The sequence below is a fragment of the Pieris napi genome, chromosome 5 (assembly GCF_905475465.1).
Source record: "Pieris napi chromosome 5, ilPieNapi1.2, whole genome shotgun sequence".
Lineage (NCBI taxonomy): Eukaryota > Metazoa > Arthropoda > Insecta > Lepidoptera > Pieridae > Pieris > Pieris napi.
Genome location: NC_062238.1, coordinates 6217820 through 6242598, shown reverse-complemented (window position 1 = coordinate 6242598; position 24779 = coordinate 6217820). Strand labels below are relative to the sequence as shown.

At 32.8% G+C, this 24779-nt stretch overlaps 1 protein-coding gene across 3 annotated transcripts; it reads left to right on the top strand.

The window, feature by feature from the left end:
• The first annotated feature begins 468 nt into the window (after positions 1-468).
• LOC125049999 (WD repeat domain phosphoinositide-interacting protein 2) lies at positions 469-24276 on the top strand. Of its 3 annotated transcripts, none has more exons than XM_047649586.1 (9): positions 469-757; positions 1868-2029; positions 10487-10577; positions 14668-14862; positions 15315-15565; positions 17099-17311; positions 18030-18169; positions 19436-19495; positions 22512-24276. In XM_047649586.1, the coding sequence occupies exons 1-9, from the start codon at positions 681-683 to the stop codon at positions 22637-22639; spliced, it is 1317 nt and encodes a 438-aa protein (XP_047505542.1). In that variant the 5' UTR covers positions 469-680; the 3' UTR covers positions 22640-24276. The 3 variants fall into 3 exon arrangements, with proteins under 3 accessions (XP_047505542.1, XP_047505544.1, XP_047505543.1); XM_047649588.1 differs by lacking the exon at positions 19436-19495 and adding an exon at positions 21241-21277 and having other exon boundaries at positions 470-757; positions 22512-22744; XM_047649587.1 differs by lacking the exon at positions 19436-19495 and having other exon boundaries at positions 470-757.
• Positions 24277-24779: the final 503 nt, after the last annotated feature.

Here is a 24779-nt window from a genome sequence, read left to right as displayed (position 1 = left end):
TCAGATAAATAATGGCTACAAAAAAAATTACCTCTAACTTTATTAAATGTATCCCTCTAGCTCCCTTCTATTTTAATTTTTTCAAAGATTCAAAATATGTATAATTGTATATATATGTTTATGGGTTGGGACTTGGGTGGCAACACAATGTTTTTAAATTCTTGCCATACTAAAAACACTCCGTCAATTCAAGGAATTTCTTTGTCATAATAATAGGTAGGGCCGCTTTTTTTTTCATTAGTTTTTCCTTATGCAAGTTATATTCTTACAAAATTATAAAACTAATGACATCATAATTTTATTAACTAGTAGTTAAAACTATTTAAAGTGCTTATGAGTATTTTTATACACGAGCAGTTACTTAAATTTTGTTAAACTTTGGAGAACAACTTTAACTTTGTGGTAACATTGTAAAGAAAATTTATTATTGGCGAATGGCGACGGGTGATCTGTGATTGGTAATTCGTAGTCATTAGTTTTGCAGTGTGCGGGAGGGGGCTTGTTTTTAGCAGTCAACAAGGTCGTTCTTTGTGTCAAAAATTGAGCTTGTGACGAATATTCAAGTTTTTATTATTTACATCTGGTGATTGACTGTTTGTGCGTGGTAACAAAGGTCGTAGTGCGCGTATGACTGTAAACGTAATTAGTTTTTAGAGAAAATTGTAGCTACGGACGTTCCAATGAGTTTGGGAGGAGGTAACAGCTCAGAGGGACCAAATGCAGGTGGAATATTTGTACAATTTAACCAGGATTGCACGTAAGTATTTTATATTTCTATTACATAAAGTGTGATAAATAGACCTAGGAATATATTAAATACATTACTTATTTTATAAGGAACGTTATATACATAGATAAATGTGTATTTATGATACAATAATGAACGTCAAGGCTGCTCTCGGGTTTGGTAATTGCTAAACCGCGAAAGGGTCACGTTTACGATGGTTTAGTTAAAAACGCAGTTAGCCAGACTGGGCGATGATGCAATATGTCATTGCCAATGTTTTCGTAACTATATAGAACTCATAGTAAACAATGAATACGATTTTTGAGAGAGTCTTCGACATATCCACAACCTTGTCTATGTGACCTCTGTTATATCGCTATTGTTAGTTTGCATTCTAAACAGCTGACATTTGTTATGGTGTGGGCTTTTCCTTATTCAACAGGACTGATACTCTTAACAACTTACATATAATATGGATAAGATTGTACTGTTGTGTTTACATTAAAATGCACTTAAGCATTATAAAATTGCTTTTTGAAGTGTTGCTTGTTTGTTAGAATGTGGTATTTTCTCTTTTGTTTTTTTTTTTATTGTGTTTAACAAAGGATATGGCATATAAATTATTAGGGTAATTCTTACCTGCACTTTTTTTATTTCGTGCAAAGGCTTTTGTGACAGGACTAGTCTATTGTGTTTTATAGTGATTAAATGGTCCAGTTCATTTACTTTTTTTTTATAGATTGCCAATGTGGTATTTTTTTTAAGATTAAGCTTTTCAACCAATATAGCTGTTATAATGTAACTATAGACAAATTAAATAAATAAATAATTGTTTCAATTCATTATCTATTTGGTATGGAAGTACAAATAAAATAACTATAGACATTAGTAAAGTATTGTGTATGTGCTTAATGTTTAAAATATGTTAATTGTAATAATTATTAAATTAGATAAAATGTCAGAATATTTGTCTCAACTTTCTCTTTTTAGTTTAGTGAAGTTCTTAATAATACTGCTACTAAGGCTTAAATAATAATTTATCAAATCAATCAGTAAAATAAACCAAGTAAAAAGCTTAGGTTTTTGTAAGTAACATAAGCTATGTATAATTTTATCAACATTTAATGTTTTTACTTCCAGATCACTAGTAGCAGGCAGCAGTAGTGGATACCACCTATTTTCATTAACACCTGACGATGGCATTGAAGAGATTTATGGAAGCCGCTCTGGACAGGAAACATGTCTTGTTGACAGACTGTTCAGCAGTTCCCTGGTCGCTATTGTCACAGTATCTGCTCCAAGGTAATTATCCTCTGTTGTATCAGTGCTAAAACTTAACTGGTCATTTGTTATGCAATAAATTATTATATTAGCTACAAATTGTAAAAGTAAATCTTATACATATATTTTTAACAATGTTTTATTTAACAAAATATTACTACAAACATAACGAAAATATTTATATTATGTGGTACATAATCACTCTTACTTCACAATTATCTTAATTGTATCGGTCCTTAAATGGTAATTATCATGAATAATAAATTAAGTTTTGAATGAAATTATACAAATGATGTTCTATGACTTGTGGTATTAGTTACTATTTTATATTCTAGCGATTTGTCTAGTAGTCTGATATTATGTATCATGATATACTTATTAAAGAATGTATCAGACTTAAAACAAACATGTTAAATACATATATGCTAAAATTAAACAATAACTTTTCTGCAGCAATTTAAGTAGGTATACATATGTAGAACTATTATTTTTTACATTAATATTTTTGGTATAGAAGCAACACTCAGGGTCAGTAAAGAGCTAATAAAAACTATAACAGTGAATTAAGTAAAAAAATCTCATATAATCTTACACAACATTTTGCAATGATATTTGATCACACAATAATAATAGTTTCCATAGCAATTAGCAACCCTTGTGTTCAACAAACTTATATTTTTACTTGTATTATTACGAATTTATCTAATCAATTACATAATTACACTACTTTTCGTTCTATTTTTATGTAATATGAAGAAATTACAACTCGCTAACGATTTAGATACAATGTTTTTTTTTATCAGTAATGATATGACTTAGATACAGGTAACATTATTAAGAACAATATATATTAACTAATGACTATTTACACCTGATTTATATCCAAAATATCAATCATTTTACGTACTAAAAGTGACTACGCATAAGTATCGTAAGTCGAGATCCCGCATAGAAATGAAATATTCAACGTCTTTACGAATTTATACTTTAGGTTTTGAATATTATGTAAAACTAAATAAAATATGTTTCAATTTTAACAGCTGTGAATTACAGAATATAAGTTCGAGAATTACGACGTCATATGACGTGTGATCTTGTTTTACGCTTACATTAAGAAATTTAAATGTTTCGTGTTTGGCGAGTGTTTGACATTGCGACCTTTACTACGATATAAATAGTGACTAGTGAGTGGTGACTATAGTTAATTTTCAGAACATAAATTTCATACATATATCGGTAAATACATATAACGCTTTGCAAAAAAGCTTCGAATGGGTTCTTTTGTTTCTTATTTTAATGTCATTTCATTTTATATGAGGTTTATCTTAAAGAGATAGAGTGATATACTGCGATTTCTTATCAAAGTATTCCAGTACTTAGAAAGTATATTATTAAACAATAATATACATAGTTTGAAGTCCCAAGGTCCCAGTGAGGCAATGGATAAGCATTTCTACGCGTTTCATTGATATTTAAGACAAGTAAATCATCTACCAACGTTGCTTATAAACCGATTTGTTTTTGCTGTTCTGGGAATCGAACCCAATATCACCGGTATCGCCATGTCTGTTAACCAATAAAGCACAGAGGCGATGAGGAATTAATGTAATGTAACATTAATGTAACACGTATATGTTAAAACAATTGCGGAAATTAAAATAGTTTTTATAATGTCAATGTTGTTTGCATATTGACTAGTTTTAAATAACTATATTTAAGCGCTCTCATGAGATATGATGATATGAACATACAATATAATATGATAAAAACTATCATAAGTTACTATTTAATTACTATCATAACTTTAGATATTAATTATACAATATACATATTGTGCTGCAAAACGTTAGATATGATAATGATGCGGCATTTATAAGCCTGCATTTGTCAAGTCGGCTGTTCATGAATTGTAACTAAATCCCTGCCAGTACATACTTTACGAAATTTAGTTCATAACTACGACACAATCGTTATAAAATTTTCCTTAATAAACTATGTTAAGGGAATTTTCAGAAGTTCATGTTTTGAAATTTAGTATGATCGCATTCTCTATATAGCCCAATGGCCAATAGAGACTACGATATTGTCCACAAATCTATGCTCACTCATTACCCAAGGACTTTGTGGCCACAAAATTTACGTGGGATCATTAATTACTAGCTTCCGGCTTCACCCCCAAGGCAATATCAATAATATGGATTCGTCATTTATTTATTTTCTTATCAGTATTCCTACAGCTAATCACTACACAATATCAAAACAATTACATTTTGCACAAAAGCCAAAAACAGAATACACATTTAAACATAAACATAAAACACAGTTAACAATTATTACCTACTTAAAAATATAAATTAAATGCCATTATATCTATTAAAGGATATCAGAGTTTTTTTGTTAGTTTTTTAAGCATTTTTTAGTAACCTTAAATATATCTATTTGCTAGTAATTTGTGTTATAAGTAATCTGAAGGCATACGAGTTAGTTACGAGTTGAGAGAATTAAAAAATCGTATTAATTTTCACACTGTAAATTTTATTATTTTAATTTTAGTAAATTTTAATACAATATTCGGACGCCTATTTAAATAAAGTTTCTTGTTTATTTATGATTTAAATAGAAGAAACTGGTTTCAAATTGAATATGGTTCATTGAACGGAAAAAAAACTTGGTAGGAAATTCGTAGAATTAATGATTTTTAGTTTAGCTTTCTAACAAAAGTACCACCAAAGGAGCGACAGTCCGTTAATCCAATGACTCTGCAAGCCCTTATGAGTCATGGCTTTTGTCTCTAAGAGATCTACTCGCCATAATCTTTGGTCTGCTTTTTTAACTCATCTCGGATCCTACGCGTTGTCCTAAACTTGATATAGCTTGCCACTCTTCTTTTTTGCTGAAGTTCAATTAGTCGCCACTTTAGCGGCCCTGGTAGGTACTCAGCACCCATTAAAGCCTCTGTCATTAAGATTTGCGGGATCTGATTGTATACTTGGTATGCAACGATCCTAGAGTAAAAACATTGAAACACTTTGTTTAAGTTACAAAGTAAACAATGCTCGAACTTGACCGAGACATTCAATTGCCCTAAATAAACGTACCGTACAATCATAATCGTCTTATAGCTCCTTGATATCTTGCGAAATTTCAGAAAAATATTATCGGTTTAACTATATTATGCGTGATTATGACGTATTGAAGGTTTGTTTTGTTTAAAATGTCAAAAATTTGTTGTTTATTGATTAGCCTATTGCGTATTTAAAATAGTATTTCAGTAAGCCTAAGCTTGATAACAATATACAAGTCTTTGTATGTACCAATATTAAAACACCAATAAAATATTGTTAAAAAAAATCCTTGATTAATTAATTGTTTGTAGAAAGTGCTTTATTATTCCAAAGAGAAGATTAAACTAAGAATGGACGAGCAACTTGTAATGCAACATTTATTACTAACAAAAACACACACACATAATAACAATAATCAAAGAAAAAAAAATATAATGAGAAATAACAAAAAAAAAATCCCTTTTCCCTTTCGGTTCGTTTCAAGTGTGCAATGCGTGTGTGGTTGTAATTGGCCCTGGCTCAGCATTATGCTCAGGAGCAGACAGTTCCACAGCGCTGGTCATTCTGCCAGAGACCACAGCAGCTAGTTTGCGCGTCAGTCGCAAAAAAAGAATGTAATAATACTAATACTCAGTAGAAAAAATGGGAATGGAAACGGTCTTTTAAGTTTTTAATATCTAACAGTATTAGTTAGTACATATAATAATTCCAAGTCAAACAGCTTACATTTTATAAAGAACTGTTGAGTCTTGTTAACAGTTAACATAACAAAATTAAATTTAGAAATACCTAACACTATTTTATTTAAATTAAGATATAAAGTAACGAGGAAGCGTTGCTGTATGACCTTACGGATTGTGTGTGCGTTGTTTTAATGTGAGATAACGGCTTGTATTGTTACGATAAATTATCAATTTTTATTATTATTTTTATTTAATTGGTACGAGTAATTTCATAGTCTCAATATTATTGCGTATTAGGGGTTACTTTTCTAAGGCTCAGCCTATGTGACCGACCTATGGCGCCACCGTCTCGCTCGTAGATGGACCGAGCCTTATCGCATCCCGTCTGGCATGATATATCGTCATCTGCGTCAAAAAATGAATGTAACCTTAAAGTATTGAAATAAGAAGAAGGGACGAGGCTATTTTCGATGGAATTTTTCTCAAGGAAATGATGTGCCCGTTTTTGTTTGATAACCGACTTGTCAATGTTTTGTCTCTGTAAAATTTAAATTTGTAGAGCATACATGGATTATGATTGCGCCTATAATTTGTAACAATTAAGAATTCTAAGCGTTTATGGCGATGGACAGTGTTATTATGAAAAGTAATTCTCATAGAACAAGTTCTCATTATAAAACTAAACAACTTAAATTCTGTTGTATAGATTGCCTAACGTTTAGCTTAATGTTTGTAACTAACTCGGTCCATGTGTTAATGTAAAATTAACACTTAATTGGAATGTTATACGTTACGTACATTTTCATCGATTTAGTGGCACAATTGTTTTTACAATTTGAAAGGAAGGAAAAATATGTAATTGATAAATTTCAACTAGTTGTCGTTAAATTTTCATTAAACTTAAGTGATAATTAAAAGTTTTTATCCAGAACAAAAGGAAGGAAGTAAACGAACTGCTCTATCTCTATCTAAATGATAGCCGTGGAAGTCATAACACTGAAAAACCGTTAACAAATCATTCATTTATATTGGCAAGGGCAGTGATATATCGTATGTTATACGAATAACACTTAGCGTGACTACGTCCAAGGTTTTATTAAGAAAGGAATATGCACGAATATTGAGATTTGCTTTGTTTATTTTTAGTATAAACTATTAAATACATTCAATAACAACACATAAACTATAGTCGTTTTTGTCTTGGGGACAGATATTATTACGTATAAGCTACAATTTTAAAGCATCCTATACAATAGTAAGATTTATTTTTATTAGGAAAACTAATTTTATTTTAATACAAAATTTCACTTAGTTGATCCATATTAGAAGAGCAGTGTTTGTTTAGCCTTGAGCGTGCAATGCCTGAGGTCGTAGGTTCGTACCCTGGCTGTGCACCAATGGAAGTATGTGCGCATATTGCGTTCTTTAAAACTTGGTCGACGATGAAAAAAATATCGTGAGCAACCATGGCTCAGATATAAGAGTCGACGGCTTGTGTCTGCCACAGAAGGCTGACCACCTTTTAAAAAATGATCAAAACGAAACAAATACAGAAATCTGTGGCCCAGACTATCTGTCATGGATATTACTACACACTCCCTCTAGAGGGGTGTGTTTAGGCCCGTTCGGGGCAATGCCCCCTTCGGGTGGAATTTTGGCTCGCGCCCTGCTAATACAGGGCGGTACGGGGTCGAACTTGTAGCTCTTGATGGGGGCTGCAGCGCGCAAGGAGACGTTGGCCTTGGCCGTTGGCCCAGTATAGCGGTACGCTACTGTTTTTATCCGTGTATATTGGAAAACCATTGCTATTTATTGCCCTAAATGACGAAGTCGTGCTTCGGTAAACGTAAATTCTATTTTAACAGAGAGCTTTCGCAAACGGAACTGTTCCGTAATTTGATATTATTATAAGGATTCAAGGCATTCGTATAAAAATAGACGAAACTAGGTCAACAGCAAACGGATGTAAAGGAGCGGTGAGGTTATCGTTAACTGGATACGTCAAAATCGATTTGCATCCTTCAAATGTTATTCTGTAATCATTGTCAACTGACAAGGCTTATACGTAGCAAATTGTGTCATTAATACACGAATTTGGAATTTAATACAATATTGTAACATAGTCTTAGTGCATTTTTTGTTTAAACTGTTGCATTTAATTAAAAGTTTTTGATTTGCATTTAATTAAAATTGAATTGTAATGAAAGTATAATAATACTAATTAATAAATACCAATGTCCAACAGGACATAAATGGGACTATTACATTATTCTCTTAAGTCGATGTTTGGAGTGCTTTAAAGCGTTTTCGTTAATGAAGTTTTAAATGTGTAATACTCGCGTAAATTAGACATGTAAATAAATAATCCAGTATTCCTCGTCTGCTATCAGTAGATGAGGCCACGCATGTCTCTTACAATATATCAAAGCCATTGATGCTTAACGTTTGTGATTTATTGATTTATTTACAGCATACATATACTAAATGTTAACTAAAAATATTATAAAACTATTAAACATTATACAACTAAAAGTGATTACACCAGAAAACCTTTCGCTATACATGAATTTTCTCTAAGGACGTATTTAAATCACAGTATATTTTAAAGTTTTTTCCTATTCAAATCGAATTGCCCCAAGACGGACGGAGACTTCAAAACAAAAGTTTTAACGGTTGACGTTCATGATCTACCCGGAAATGGCTCACATTTAAACCAAAAATACTTAGTTCCTGATAAAATGTTGATTTGCAACATTGCAGTGTTTTGAATAGACATAGACATAGACATAACATTTATTACAAACAAAAACACACACACATAAACACACAAAATAACAATACTTAAAGAAAACATAAAATAAAATAAGACATCACAAAAAATAAAAATTAGAAATTAAAATTAAGAAATTTTCTTTTGCCATTCGGTTCGTTTCTAGTGTGCAATGTGTGTGTACTGTGGTTGTAATTGGCCCTGGCTCAGCATTATGCTGAGGAGCAAAAAGTTCCACAGCGCTGGTCATTCTGCCAGAGACCACAGCAGCTAGTTTGCGCCTCTAATAAAATAAAATAAATAATTATAATACCAACTACCAAGTAGAAAAATAATGATAATAATATTAAAGATAAATATTAAAGAAGTGTGAGTAAATCGTGTGTAACGGTGTATAATAATTAGAATTAAATTAAAAGTTAAAATACACGGTATTGCTGATCAGTGATTAGAAATGCGCGTAAGATCCCGAAGTCTCAACCGACCAACCAACGACTTTTAAGTTTCCTTTTAAATAACACAATTAAATATAATTTAGTTTAATATGAGTATCGCTTTACTTAAACGTGTGTAATCTGACGATAACCCTCGACCCGTGGTGTGGCTTGGACGTCACTACACGTGCATCACGATGCACGATAGCATTCGTCATACCCGTGTATAGCGCAGTATGTACATGCATTGTTCACGCATGTATCAACGATTTTTATAAACATAAATATTTCCAACTTATCTGCTATAGTCGGTTCTAATTACTCATAGATATTATTCATCTGCTAGACCTCGGGCTCGACCGAACGGGTAGACCGATCATAAGTAAGCTGTATATTTCTAATCTTGATTGTCGATTAAATTTGCGAAAAAAACTCATCTAGGCCATAATGCGTCTTAGGCCAATTATAGTAGTATATATAATAGCGCTGTATGATTGCTGTCTTGTTTTACACCAGGGATCTTAATCAAGAGACCTATTGAATAGGAAAAATGGTTTTTGTTTTTTTTTTGTGTTACAAATTAAATTTTAGTTTATAAAATAAACTAAAATTACGAACCTATAATAATAGTACCCTGTAGTCTTTTCCGTTATTTAAGTTATCTTTAAATACAATGTAAGGAGATATAAAATCATGACCATATATAAATAGGATTAATCAGCTGTTATCGAGTTTAATTGTTTACTGAAAAAGACGTAATTTCTGATAATATAGTTCGTTGACTTAAGAGTCGTAAACATTTTAATCATATTGTTAACTTTCTATACAAGAAATGTTTTGACGATGTATTTAATTTTTTTAAATAAACGTTTTTGTGTAATTCACGTTATATTGTGTTAAAATTAATACCGCGTCATTTTCATATCATGTTTGTACAGATTTTCAATATGTATAAATGTGACCTTGAGGAACGTGAGAGTGTGTTTTTGAAATCCATACAAATATCATTTAATTAGAGTTATGATAACTATTGCTGATGTTTATAGATCGTAGTTAATAGCTCAGTGTAATCACAGGATCGTGCCATAGTAGGCTTATTTACTGAGAAATGCTAAGTGCTCAGGTAATTTCTTACATCTACATATTTACATTAGTCACAAAAGTCATTAGATGCATCGTATGTAAGCAGTCTAACTTGGCATAGAACTTTGCTTTTATTGTGCGCTTGACGCGTACTGGATGACGTGTTTTTAACAATACTTATGCGAAAAATCTACCCAAATTTTTATTATAATAAAGGTCAATGGCCAGAACAAAGACTGGTTTTAACCTTTTAATTAAAAAATCACCTTTCATACCTTTAAGTTTTGACTGATATAATTTGACTTTGTTTTTGCTAAGCCTGCCTTTTTGCGGTTTGATAAAAACAAATTAAATGACGTGACGTGAGTATCACGAAAGGGATGGAGATATAGTATTCAATAGCAAAACGTATGAGTTTAAATTGTTTAAATTTTTAATTTCAGGAAGCTGATAGTTTGCCACTACAAAAAGGGAACAGAGATTTGTAACTACAGTTACAGCAATACTATCCTGGCTGTGAAACTGAATCGCTCTGTAAGTATACGTACTTATAGTGTTATAAGTCCCTAACCTACGTTTATAAGAAGGACCCTAAATATTGCCTGAAGAAAGTATCTCTGGATATATATAATAATACTATTACATTCAAAATTTGAAAGATCATTCGTTAGTGTTACAATTTAATTGCTGAACGAATACGGCTATATTTTTATTCGATACTAGCTGCCCCCGCGAACGTTTCACCTTAATATGCCTTATTGTGGTTACATACCAAAATATGAAACATTTTGCTACGATATCGCGAACAGAATTTTCGCCTTTCTGGAATAAAAACCTAAGTACTAAATAAAACTACATTTTTCAAATATATTTTTCCAATTTTCTCTCCATAAGAACCTGCCTCATATTTGTAGGAATAAATTAAAAATAGTACTCGAATTGGTCCAAACGTCTTCGAGTTTTGAGCTTAGCAATATATTTTGCGAATATATATAGTAAGATACAATAAGTTGTAGTATAATCTTGAGGAGACTTAATAATATTGACACAAATCTTTGTATGGACACAAGTTATATACGGTTATTTCTGAGCTAATAATCCGATGATTCATGAGACGAGGAAGATAACGGTGGTTAAAATAATGATTAAAAGTATTTGTTTTATACTATAAGCGCGGCATTAATTGTAAGCATAAAGCTTAATCTTGTTTTTTATATGAATGTTAATGATATTAATCACTACGTACCAAAACATAAAAGGAAAATTTAATAATGTGTCATTCACCAATACTATATTTATTACATTAATTAATCAATAGAGGACACCGTGAGCCAAAACCCTCCATCTTTTGGTCGATACCAACTCCGGGGAAATAAATACAGATAATCAACTTTTTCTACAGCTGTGATACTTTTTGACATTCAACACCTTTTGTCTTCAGTCATCGTGACCACGCACGCTGTAAAGCACGCGAAACGTCGGATAAAATTAAAATTATGTAAAATAATTGTAAATTTATAATAATACATAACTTCAATCCGGTAAAAAAGTGTTTTCTTTAAATTAATCAATTTTATATTATTTATACACCACGCCTTTTACTGAAAGTTGTAGGCAGATACTACTATATATATATAACTCTCTGGCTACATCCGCTTTCATTACATTCACCTTACGTGCTCGTTAGTTATCGTTGTCCAGTCCGTCCACATTAAACAATAATATAAGATAGCGAAATAAAGTTATATAAAAGTATTTACACCAAGTTCTTATTTAGTGATTGGGCGACTCCAGGTATTCGTAAGAGCAGGGATAAACTTTTTGAACTGTATGGCCTAAGGCAACATGTAAAAAATACAAACTTTCATCAGCATGTTGCGAAATATTCAAAAACTTTTAAAAGTGTGTGCAAAATTGCTAAAGCACTTACACGTATATTAGTAATAAAATAAAATCAGCGGATGACAAAATAAAAACTACCTGGCAAATAATAAATAATGAAACTGGTAGAAAAAAACAGCGTAATACTGAATTTAACTTAGAGACTGCACATGGCCCAATAAACTCAAATGCAGAAATAGCTCAGGAATTTGAAAACTTTTTTATCAATATTCCCTTTAAAACTACCGAAGCTTTAAGTTCATCATCCGCACTTTCTTTTGCGTTACTTACGAAGAATGTAAGGGCATGCCCTACGGAGTTTCGATTTCAATATACAAACCCCCAGGCTGTTATAAAAGCTTTTAAAGATCTTAAAATTAAATCTACAGAAGATCTTTGGGGATTGTCTGTAAAAGTCTGTAGTTCTATCATCGAAACTATTGCGCCTTATTTAGCTTTCATATTTAACACCAGCATAGACCAAGGAGTCTTTCCGGATCTCATGAAACACAGTAAAGTAGTTCCGTTGTTCAAATCCGGTGATAGTAAAGAACCCAATAATTATAGACCTGTGTCAATTCTGACAGCTCTCAGTAAGGTGTTTGAAAAGTTAATGCTCAATCAAATGTTATGTCACTTTAATAAAAACTCCATCTTTCATGAACAACAGTACGGTTTCACCAAAGGGCGTTGTACAACTGACGCCGGTGTCTCCCTAATCAAGAACATTTTTAACGCTTGGGAGGAAGCACAAGATGCCATTGGAATCTTTTGCGACCTTTCGAAGGCGTTCGATTGCGTAGACCATGAGACTCTTCTGCTGAAACTTAATCACTACGGGATTAAGAACAAAGCTCTGGACTTACTAAGATCTTACTTGAAAAACAGACAGGTTAAAGTTCAGGTTAACGGCATAAACTCGTTAGGGTCTGAAATTACAATGGGCGTTCCTCAAGGTTCAATATTGGGTCCATTCCTCTTTTTAGTATACATAAATGATTTACCCCAATTAGTTCAGAATAAACCGAAGATGGTGTTATTTGCAGATGACACATCATTGATTTTTAAAGTAGATCGACGGTCACAAAATCGTGACGACGTGAATAACTCTATTCTTCGGGTCCAAAATTGGTTTACGGTAAACAATTTGGCACTGAATGATAAAAAAACTAAATGTATTAGATTTACGTTGCCAAATGTTAAAAGTAAGGAATGTGACATAATGTTGAATGAAGGAAAACTGGAATTTATTAATCAAACGGTTTTCCTAGGCATTACGCTAGACGAGAAGTTACAATGGGGACCTCATATCACATCTCTTGCGGGGCGGCTGAGCTCAGCCGTTTATGCGGTTAGAAAGATAAGATATTTAACCAATGTAGAAACTGCGCGTTTGGTCTATTTTAGCTACTTTCACAGCATAATGTCTTACGGCATTTTACTGTGGGGTCGGGCTGCTGACATAGAATCCATTTTTATTTTGCAAAAGAGAGCGGTCAGAGCCATTTATAATCTACGTCGTTGCGAATCTCTCAGGGAACTATTTAAAAAGATTAATATTATGACAGTACCTTGCCAATTCATTTATGAAAATATTATGTATGTAAGAAAGAATCTACATCTTTTTTGTAAAATAAATGAAAGACATAATTTTAGTACTAGAAATAAAGATAAAATAGCTCAACCATCTTTCAGATTAGCCAAAGTTCAAAATTCATTTATGGGGTACTGTGTGAAATGTTACAATAAAATACCTTGTGACATTTTAAAACTAAATGAACGAAAATTTAAATGTTTTATTAAAAGTACACTTTGTAAACAAGCATATTACAAATTAGATGATTATATTCAAGATAAGAATGCTTGGAAACATGCTGGTCCTGCTCCATAGGACAATCCTATGATTGGCTCTATAGCCTGGACAAAATCAAATTGGTTGCTGATTTTTTGCTTTAATGCTACAAATGTAATTATTATTATTATATTTTTTTTTTGTATCTCACACACTGTTTTGTTGTGTTTTTTTTTAAATATTTTTATTACTCTTTAATGTTAATATTCTACGGTTTCGATATTTGTAAATATGTGAGGAACATGTATACTAACTTTTTTAGTATAGTAGTTTATTCTAAGAGTACATTGTCTTCACATATAATTATTTAACAAATGTAACAAAATATTGTAAACCTATTTTAAAAGAGTAAGTGTGGAGTTTCTTGCCCATTCTTCTCCACACGAAACTACCTTTTGGAAGGGGCAACTAGAATCATCTTTATATTTTTTTTTTTTTTTTGACGTTCAAAAGTGCCATTTTAGATGGTCTAATTGAAATAAACGATTTGACTTTGACTTTGACTATAACAAAAGTTACAAATTTGAAATAGAAAATATAATTTGGCTCTTAACAATTAAATTTAATGAATAGCAACGATGGAATAAACAAATGCAAGATGAGATTTTATTTAATATTATTTGAATGCTTCTAGCACATTAATATGTAAACTTTTTGTTTTTCTCATTTCTTAACTAAGGTTTAAATATGTGTAGCGTGCTTACCTTCAACTTAAAATAATTTGTCATAAATCAAGTAATATGCACAATCTACTACATTTGTAAATGTATTGCGTAGTTTAACTTCCCAATTCAATATTGTGCTAAATCAATACAGAATTTTTGTATGTAAGTGCGTCGTCAAACGCTGCTATAAAAACAAAGATGTAAAACATTTCTTTTTTGTTTTCAGAGGCTTATAGTATGCCTGGAAGAGTCCCTCCACATTCACAACATTCGGGACATGAAGATTCTTCATACGATCAGAGACACGCCACCGAACGCACGCGGTCTGTGTGCGTTGTCGCCTTGTGTTGATCACTGCTACGTGGCATACCCAGGGTCTAGCGCCGTGGGTGAGGTGCAGATATTTGATGCTGTTCATTTGGTATGTGAATCTTTATATTCTAAAAGAAATCAATCTTGCGTTGTCTTACTTCTTATACGTACTTTATCAAAGAGAATCCTCGTATTATTCTGTTTTTAGTCAAACGTACGTTACCTTTTAAAGTACTGTCTTAATTGTGAGTTTTTCCTCAATTACTGTTGATATGATGTTGCGCCAACCTATTTTAGTTTTTTCGTAAATCGCGAATAACCCATGATCACAAGCTAGATAAGACAACACATATTAACTATACTATGTACCTAAGTAAAGTACTAAAGTACAGATTTAATACATTTAAATATATTTTGTTGGATAATCATTTTGGTCGTAAAGACTTTGTGTGTCCCCAATTTTTTGTATGCTTATATACTGATTACTGTTAAAGCACTTCACACCAAGTAACAATTAAGCGCGCTTCTTAAACTATAAATACTAATTATAAACAATTTCAGAACGCCAAGTGTGTAATCAGCGCTCACGATAGCCCGCTAGCCGCTCTAGCGTGGTCTATGTGCGGTCGGCGATTGGCCACCGCCTCCGAACGCGGGACCGTTATACGCGTATTCGCAGTTCCGGAGCGTACGCGCCTCTATGAGTTCCGACGTGGGATGAAGCGCTGCGTGTCAATCGCCTGTTTGGCCTTCAGCGCTTGTGGCGCCTATTTGGCTGCCACTTCTAATACGGAGACTGTACATGTGTTCAGGTATGTATATTTTATTTGGTTTTATATTGATAATTTACTTTATATTACAATATGGGATCTAACTCGTAAACTGGACGCATACACAAAAATATCATCATTATTTATTTATAATTTCTAAAACCACATTCATTCTTAAAAAATATAATAATAATGACGTTAAATTTTACACAATTATACTTCAATTATATTAGAACATAATAATAATAATAATAAATAGCCTTTATTGCTGACACCCATACAATGTAATAACAATAATTATTTAAGTTACATAAAAAAACACTTAATTCTAACACATAAATAAAACTTAGTCTAATGCATCATATGACCCGTTTTTGGTAATCAGCGTGTCCTGTGACACGTAGGCCTCTTCCAGCTGTTTCCATTCTTTTCTGTTATTAGCTCTTCTTGTCCAAGTTGTGCCTCCTATTATCTTAATATCGTCTGCCCATCTCTTGGTCGGTCTTCCTCTTTTCCTTTTTCCATCTCGTGGTTGCCATTCTGTAATTATTTTTGTCCATTTCAACCTGCTATCTCTCGTCATGTGCCCAGTCCAGCGCCATTTCAACTGCCTTATTTTCTTTATAATGTCTTCTACTTTGGTCATTGATCTGATCTCTTCTGCTCTTTTTCGATGTCTCAGTGTTACACCCACCATGCTTCTTTCCATTCCTCTTTGGCATGTTCTCAACTTTAGAAGATGTTTCTGAGATAAAGCCCAAGTCTCGCAGCCGTATGTAACACATGGTAGGATACATAGATTGAACACCTTTTTCTTAGCTACTATTGGGAAGTCTTTACTTTTAAGTACTTCCTTGAGTGACCAAAATCTCTTCCAGGCGCTAGACACTCTTCTTTCTATCTCAAGATCCATTTGGTCATGAAATGATATTATTTGCCCTAAATATACGTAGTGATCAACATATTCGATAGTATCTCCTCCTATTTGTATCATAATAGTTTCTCTATTTGTCATTATTTTCGTTTTAGATTTGTTCATAGAAAGCCCAACTATCTTGCTTGCTTCTGTCAGCTGTTGCAGCATAGTTTGAAGCGTCTTTGCGTTATCTGAAATGATCACTAAATCGTCTGCGAATCTTAGGTGGTTCAGTTGTCTGCCGTTTATGTTTATGCCGACATTTTCCCATTCCAAATTTCTAAATAAACTCTCCAAAATGGCTGAGAAGAGTTTTGGGGACAAAGGATCGCCCTGTCTCACATTACATTAGAACATAGTAATTACAAATAAGGAAGAAAATGTAGGCAAAACAGCAAAAATAAATCCCAAATTTAAACTAAATCTAAAAATCAATATTAAAATTTGACGAACGTTTTTTGCGATTTTTTTATACCTGAAACATTAATTAGTCTTACTTTATAAATTAAATAATATTATCTCTGAGATGAATGTTTAACTTAGTTAAACAGGTAGAATAATAACTAAAACTTTTGAATCAAATTTTATTCGTCGTAAGTATTTTTTCTAAGCACACCACAGCAAAAAATACCCAACATATATTAACAAATAACTACCAGGTTACAGGAGAACGCCGAAAGAGCGGTAGAAGATAGCGCCGCAGCAGGCAATTCCCCAACAGAGCCTGGCTGGGTTGACTGGATGTCGCAGACCTTGTCTGCCGGCTTGGTATATCTGCCTGCCCAGGTTACGGATGTCCTAAGCCAGGGACGGGCCTTTGCATCTGCCAAATTACCCAGGGCTGGGTACCGTGCTGTTGCTGCGGTCACCAAGTATGTATCACCTATCAAATTCTGCTTACATCTTCAGTATATATTACGATATTATAAAGAGAGTTTATTTTTATTTGTAATAGATAAACTTTTGGCTTGAGCTGTTCATTTTGTTTGGTAGAGCGCCCTATTACGATATCAATCTCAGAATCTAGGGGTTCGAATTGAAAAAAATATTTTTGTGTTTTTTTGTTGTATGTCCATTACTTGAAGAGCCGCCTCTTTAAGTATCCTAACTTCACGTTATGACCGAAATAACACGAGTGAAACCGCTGGGTACAGTAATCAATATCCGTAGAAATAAAATAATTCAGATAACTAGGCGTTTTAAGTGCATTTCAGCAAACCTGGAGCCACATCAAGTTGAAAGATAAGGATTTAATATTCAAATTTCGCTCTTAGTTACATTATTCAGAACGTACGACTTAAGTTGTAAATATATATGTAATATAATAGTTAATAATGTTGAACAATCTTTGACTTCCACCACAAATTAAAGAAAAACACTAAAACAAAAGAATCTCTTCCTTGAAAAAGGAAGATTTGCTCAGCTATTGGCTCCATCATCACCAAATGGTCGCCAGTTTACAGTACGTTAACATTAAAGAAATAGTTACTGAGAAAATTAAGAAGTCGTCGAAATGTCACCAAAGCACATGAATAACACAAAAACAATACTTAAATTAAGTGATATTGACTAGATTGTTTCCAATTTCAGCGTATCCCGTCAAGCACGTCTGCTTGTAGCGACCTCTGAGGGCATTCTGTACGTGTACTCGTTAGACCCAACCGAAGGCGGGGAGTGTACGTTACTCCGTACGCACAGTTTGTTGGAGCCACGAGCACCCGCTAACGATGGTATGGTCTTACGTACACACACACATACGCGTAACCCACAAACATTCGATATACTCCTCGAATGCAATGGATATAGGATTGACGGGCCAGAATTGGCTTAGACGTTTCTATGTTTAGTTAAATGATTTTTTTATATTAAGGATATATATTGCCTTTTTAAAACTAGAAATAAGAATGAAAAGACTGTTATTGTGCCTAATTAGCTTTATTGGCTCGACTGAAATTATAATAAATACTCTTTATATTTGCAAAAAGTTTTTAAAGTTTGAAGTAGTATAAATTTAGATTTTTATGAAATGTTTTAGAGAAGAATATTGGTTCCTATTAATCTATTTCTGTTACTTGAGACTGAATTTAACAAGACTGAATGTTTAAGTTAACGTCAATCCTATACAGTATTATTGTTTAAGTCATGAAATATCAACGTACAGGCAAAAACTAAAATCTTATAAGTTATTTTGCCTGCACCCGTACATTACAATCTTGAAAGTGTTATTTCTAATTTTGTTTGAAATACTTGTGGTATTACTTATTAATTAATTAAGCTGACTAAATTAGCAACTCAAATATTTCAAACAATAATTGCCTCACTAGTGAATCAGCACTGTTTTAAACTAATGATTTAATAAATTTTATTTTGCTTCTTATTCATGTTAAGAAGGAACATCGCCAATATTATGTGGCCCGGTGTGTGGCTCTAGCACATTTGTTAGAGTTCTAACGTCATGGCCCAACATTGTCTCGTCATTGTCTAATATTCTTTTCGTAAACGTCCTCTCCATTCCTTCCCGTCACCGCTTGCCGAACGTCATTTTTGTTGCATATTTAGGTTCTTCGTCTCTGAACTTATGTTTTCTTTCAAAATTAATTATCATTAAAAATAACCGACTTTTATATAAGTATGTTAAAGTCCCCCAATCAAGCCATGTTACCGCACAAGATCTGTCAACAAAGTTATAAAAAAATTTACCAGGAACGATCACTTTTGGGTACGTTAGAATTTTTGATTGCTTAAATCGAGCTATATGTTTGAAGCCTATATTATCTTAACGAAGAAGCTAGTAAATTAAGTAGAACTTCTTGAAAAAACTGTTCTTCTAACGAGATGTAAACCAGAAAGAATCACTCAATCGCTAGATCTTAGTAGAAGTAAAGATGTATCTAAAAGAAAAGCTAAAAAGTTGAACGTGGAAGGGCTTATAAGTAAAGGCTAGTGATCGTTGCTCGTAAGAAGTGCGTAGATGGCTGACGTATTGTTCCCCGCAGTCGCCTCGGGATGCAGTTACGCGGGCGCGCTGCGCGGACGCCTCCCGGAAGACGTGACAGGTATATGACTCACCCTACCACATTCACCCATTACTTCCTTCCCTTTACCCCACTAAACTCCATATCCTAGCTGGAGTACCAGCTCCAACTTATAAATTTATATGTTTTCTACTTCCTTTCCGATTACATTCCTTATCTATGAACCTTTAAATAACCAGATGTGTCAACCACTTCCAACTAGCCATACAAGTGGATGGATCTGGATTCCCAAAGTACTATTTCCTCATATACAGTGTAAAGCCTATATAACGTCTTTCGATTTAACTTTAGTTTAGCTTCGCTCCCATACAATGATACACTCTACATAGGATTACAACCATTCTCTATAACGACAATTAAATACTAAAAAGTACTGTTTTAGTTGCAGATTTTTTTTCTTTTGTCACTTTATTGTCCAAGCCCGTAATAAACTCGATTGTCGGCATCATACGTACTGAACTTTCTAAGGAAACCATTCTTATGTTTACAAATTCGGATTGCTTGCTTTATAGCGAAGATGCCTCAATATATATAGATATGAATAAAATAAATAAAAAATACAACATTATTACTGGTACAGCAATGGACGTCAGACGAAAATAACAGATTATAGGCAATAACGTTCAAATAAGAATTGTTTTTTGATGTAAATACTAACACTAGTCTGAAATAAACTTTTTTTTTCTAATACAACTTTCTGTAACGTCAAAATATGCACAGTCCCTTGATTGTCGTTATATAGAGTTTACGCTGTATATCTAATAAACGATTATCCCTTTTAATATATAACCGACTTTACAAGTCGGTATCGTATCATCCACTCACATACCTCTATTCAATATCAAATAGCTTTATAACCAATCTGCCTCTTTCCATCACCACCATGACCATCCACAAGTCCATTATAGCGTTTTCTCCTAACCCTCACTTTCCCGCGTCGTCGCGTTAGGTTTGCAGTCTTTCAGTCGCCAATGTCCGACCGTGTCTTGTACCGAGGTTATAAGTACCATTTTAAATATGTTCGATTGCCTAAATACTTCCATAAGTTTAGCCAATCAACGTATACGTTTGAATTGGATAAAGAATGGTCACAGTATCCAGTTCCATTATTAAATCATGGATAGAAATACATGATACGTGAGAAGGTAATTCCAATCTCTATGGTTAAAGTGCTTATAGCCTTGGTGAGAGATCTGTCACCAAAACGAATTGTATCGGATTTCGAATTGGCCCAACCCCTGCTTTGCTCCTTGCTTTGTTTGGTGTTTTTTGAATCTGGCATTGTCTAAGCACTCGTTCGTTATATACTTGCGAGAGCTGACGACTGTTCTGTTATGTAAGTCTTAGTTAAGTTTAGATCGAAGATATGATAGAATAGACATAATCATCGCTCAATAGTCACGAGCTTAGGTTAAGTTTATAAATAAAAAAATATAAAAAACCTACCCATCTTATTTCACCCCCTAATTGGATTATTTTTGAGATAGGTTTTGTTTTGTGTTACTACTGTGAGTATCGAGTGATTATCACTGGAAAAACCATAGACACTAAGAATGACCTGAGTGAATACCGACTTTATAGAAAGACAAATGCGTACAGCCCTAATATAGACTTGTTACTAGAAGATAGTCGCTATGTGTATAATTATCATATATAACGCTCGGTTCCTACTTGATGTCTATGCGTTTAGCCATAAACTATAAATTATAGAATATGGACCATAGAACATAGAGAGTGGTTGTGTGTACGTTAGTGTGGTTTGGCAGGAGAGGTGCAGGTGCCGGCCGGAGACGACGAGTAAGGGTAAGTTACACGCCACTCTCGAGTAGATTGAAAAAGTGTGCTCATTAATTCACTCCGATGAAATGTTGCCTTCTAGAAGCTTTTCGAAATCACGGTGTACATCAAGAAGTATATGAAAGTTCGAGCTAGCTATATGTACAATAAACGCTTAAATCTTTTACAAGATAATAGTTATGTTGTGTGCGTCGTCTGTAAGAGAGTAATTTTGTATCAGTGGAGTCCAGTCTGTATCATACCTTTCCAAATAATGGTCAACCTTCGTTCGTTTTTATTAACGTTTCATGATTCACTTGTTTCTTAAGACGCATTCATTGTCGTTGCTTTAAATTTCAATGTAAATAGCAACATTTAAAATTGTATTTTAATCTTAATAAAACAATGTTTATTTTTAACCGAATTCAAAAACTCCAAAGGTGATTTGAATTAGATGTTTAGTTCTGTTTATTTAAAAAAAACGCCAAGATTTATAAATCCAACCCTAATATAATTAAAGTACAAAATAATAAAGTAATAGTATTAAAAAACCTTGATTTTTCGAGTTTCAAGGTTTGTCATCTAATTATAAGTATATGTAACAATTGTTAGCATTTTGTAAGGCGATGTAAAACTATAGCGACACACTTATTTTTTGTTAATTTCTTCTACAGGGTGATTCATTTTTAAATGAAATTACTTTTGAGTTGCCTGTTTTATTTTATATGTAAGATTAATGGTGGCGGCGGCGTAAACGGCGTTGTAAAAAATTAATTTTTCGTATTATATTCGTAATAATGTCATTATCACCATAATCATTTGCTTCGGTAGCTAAATTTATGCTTTCACTTGTTGAGATGGGTCACTAAATAACATTTATTTTTCTTAACACCGATAATACAAAAAAATCAGTGTAGTTTGAAAAAACTCTTTAAATTTAAAAACAAAAATAAATGTACATATTTAGTTTCTTGGTGAATTTACAAATTTCCATCAAACAAGATTAAATTAATCTCCTTTCGAACCTCTACTCCTCAATTTTAATTAGTTTCTCAAAAATTCTACAACAAAGCAATGCTTTGGATGTTGGTGTTGTTGAATCACAAAGATTTTACGTTTCATTCAGTAGACCTGGGCCAATTTATAACTTTAAGTCATTCATCAACCATTAATCATTTATAAATATACATATAGCATAATGGTCCATCAAAAACAGAACGAGGTCCTTCGAACCAGACTAACCCTTTATATGGTCTATCAGAATCGGAACGTGAGCACGAGTTAAACACAGCAATGGCCGGATCACCACCAAGAGGCTCTTATGATATCCGCGACCCTCGACATTTCCCGCCCATGCGCGCTACCACCGATACATCCGCTACCGAATAGGTCACTTTCGTCACTGATGTTACTGCATTACACCATTTCTAATAAACAGTATGTTAAAGATACTTCAATAAATGTAATAAATACCCTTTAAAATTTTGAGAACTGGAGAGAAATAATTTTAGCGGTCGTAATATGTTTGTACATTAACTGAAAATTTAATGATAATATTGATTAGCAAACTCGTTATTATATAATTATACAAAATTGTAAGAGGCTCAGTAATGATTCGAAATGCGGTAACATTTGTGTAATTGCCCTAAATAAATTAGTATTTTAATATTATTGCAATTTGTATTTCATAATTATTACAGCACTTTGATGTAACACTTCGTATACACTATAAGAATACATAAAAGAGAACTCGGGAAGCGTAAGAAATGATACAATGAATTACTAAACTTGAAATATTTTTTTGTAATAATGATTTTCTTTTGTTTAATGAAGTGGTACAAAATAGAGCTATTACTACTTTGTCAACTGTTTATTGTTTGTAATATGACATAAATAAGATATGTTATAAGTCTATTAGCATGAATTATCTATAGAAATCGTATATACCGATGATAAACAGTTACGAAGTATTTAGTTTTAATCAATTTGATGTTTAAATTTGCATTAGAAAAAAATAAAAAAATGGTCACTTACCTTTTAGAATGGTTTACATTACCTGTATTATACTTATAATCTTCCTTTTTATATACACATGACGGGGTGTATATAGGAGTCAGTGATTTTGAATTTAGTTGTAATTTGATCTGAGCTCACTTTAATATCGGAGCGGTGTGTGGGCTCACTTGTATATAAATTGTAATTATATTGAGCGACATGTATATTTTTATTATTAGACTATGCGATGTGATATCGATTATAATGTGTACGACTATTTGTGTTTTAGACTAGTGCTCGTAATCATTTTATAAACACCACAATTTCCGTACAAGGGGCTGGCAAAGCTACAATTTTTAATGCTTAACCTAGCGTGTCGCTATAAATGAATTGAAAAAAAAATAATAAGCGATGAATGTTTCTGGAAATTTCTTCCTTAACCATAGGTGGTTGAAACAATATATTTATTAATATTACTGAAAGTTTTGTCTTAAGCATTCGATTAGGCAAAATTATTTTACATTTATTAATAATGCACTAGGCTGTTAATTGTGTGTTTGTTTGAGAGAATAGTCCGCAAAAAAGTTTGAAAAAGTTGTAAATAAAAATAAGCGGACTTATATCGGATAAATTTTAGTTGCGTTGAGGTTTACGAAAATCTAGTTCTTCGTGTATAAATGTTACACGTAGACAGGTTTAAAGGTTCATCTTTGGGCACTTATAGTAAGTACATATATTGAATAATGTATGTAAAAACGTAGCCGATAATAGTTTAGATACTGTTGTTTTAGCAAAAAATAGTTGTCATCCGTTGTATTAGTCTAAGAACATTTCGTAATTACAAACACTCTGGGTCTTAATCCAAATTTCGTAGGCATTACAGTAAAGCAGATATTTGTTTTGGTGTTCAAACAATAAATTTAACGTAGGCTCTCTGTTAAAACTTGTGGCTTTTGATTGCTGTAAATGTCCCTGTTGCTGCTTAGATACAAAATTGTACATATTAAATAAATATTTTTACAAAACACCAATTTGGTTTTTTTATTTTTATCTGGCAAGAAAAGCATTTTGTAATAATAAAGCGGTGTTGGCCTCTCGTGCATACGTTAACATGCGACGCTTGTCTTCGAGGTCGTAAGTTCGATCCCCGGCTGTGCTTCAATGGACTTACATGCGCTAACACTCACTCGTGCGGCGAAAGAAAACATGAGGAAACCGGCATGTCTCTCAATTCCAAAAATCGACGACATGCACAAGACAGGTTGATCACCTACTTGTCTAAGAAATAAAAATGATCAATGAAACACACGAGGTCTTGTTATAGACCAATTTCTGAACCAAATTGAACCCGATGTTTCAGTTTAGAAGGCAGTTCCTACATGTTTGAGGATATTTGGTTGTGAATTAGGCACACAAATCTAGCCTGGTCTATGTTAGTCAAGCGGCCATGTTTTAACTTGTAATGTATCGAAATCATTATATTGTTAATTTTTCAATTTGATTTGAATGAATTTCAGCAAACATTTTAAAACTA

Excerpts from the sequence above, each read along its gene's own strand:
- LOC125049999 (XM_047649586.1), top strand. The coding sequence starts at position 681 with ATGAGTTTGGGAGGAGGTAACAGCTCAGAGGGACCAAATGCAGGTGGA. Across the intron at positions 10,578-14,667 it reads CTGTGAAACTGAATCGCTCT|AGGCTTATAGTATGCCTGGA; the intron begins GTAAGTATACGT and ends TTTTGTTTTCAG. Across the intron at positions 19,496-22,511 it reads CCTCCCGGAAGACGTGACAG|AATCGGAACGTGAGCACGAG; the intron begins GTATATGACTCA and ends ATGGTCTATCAG.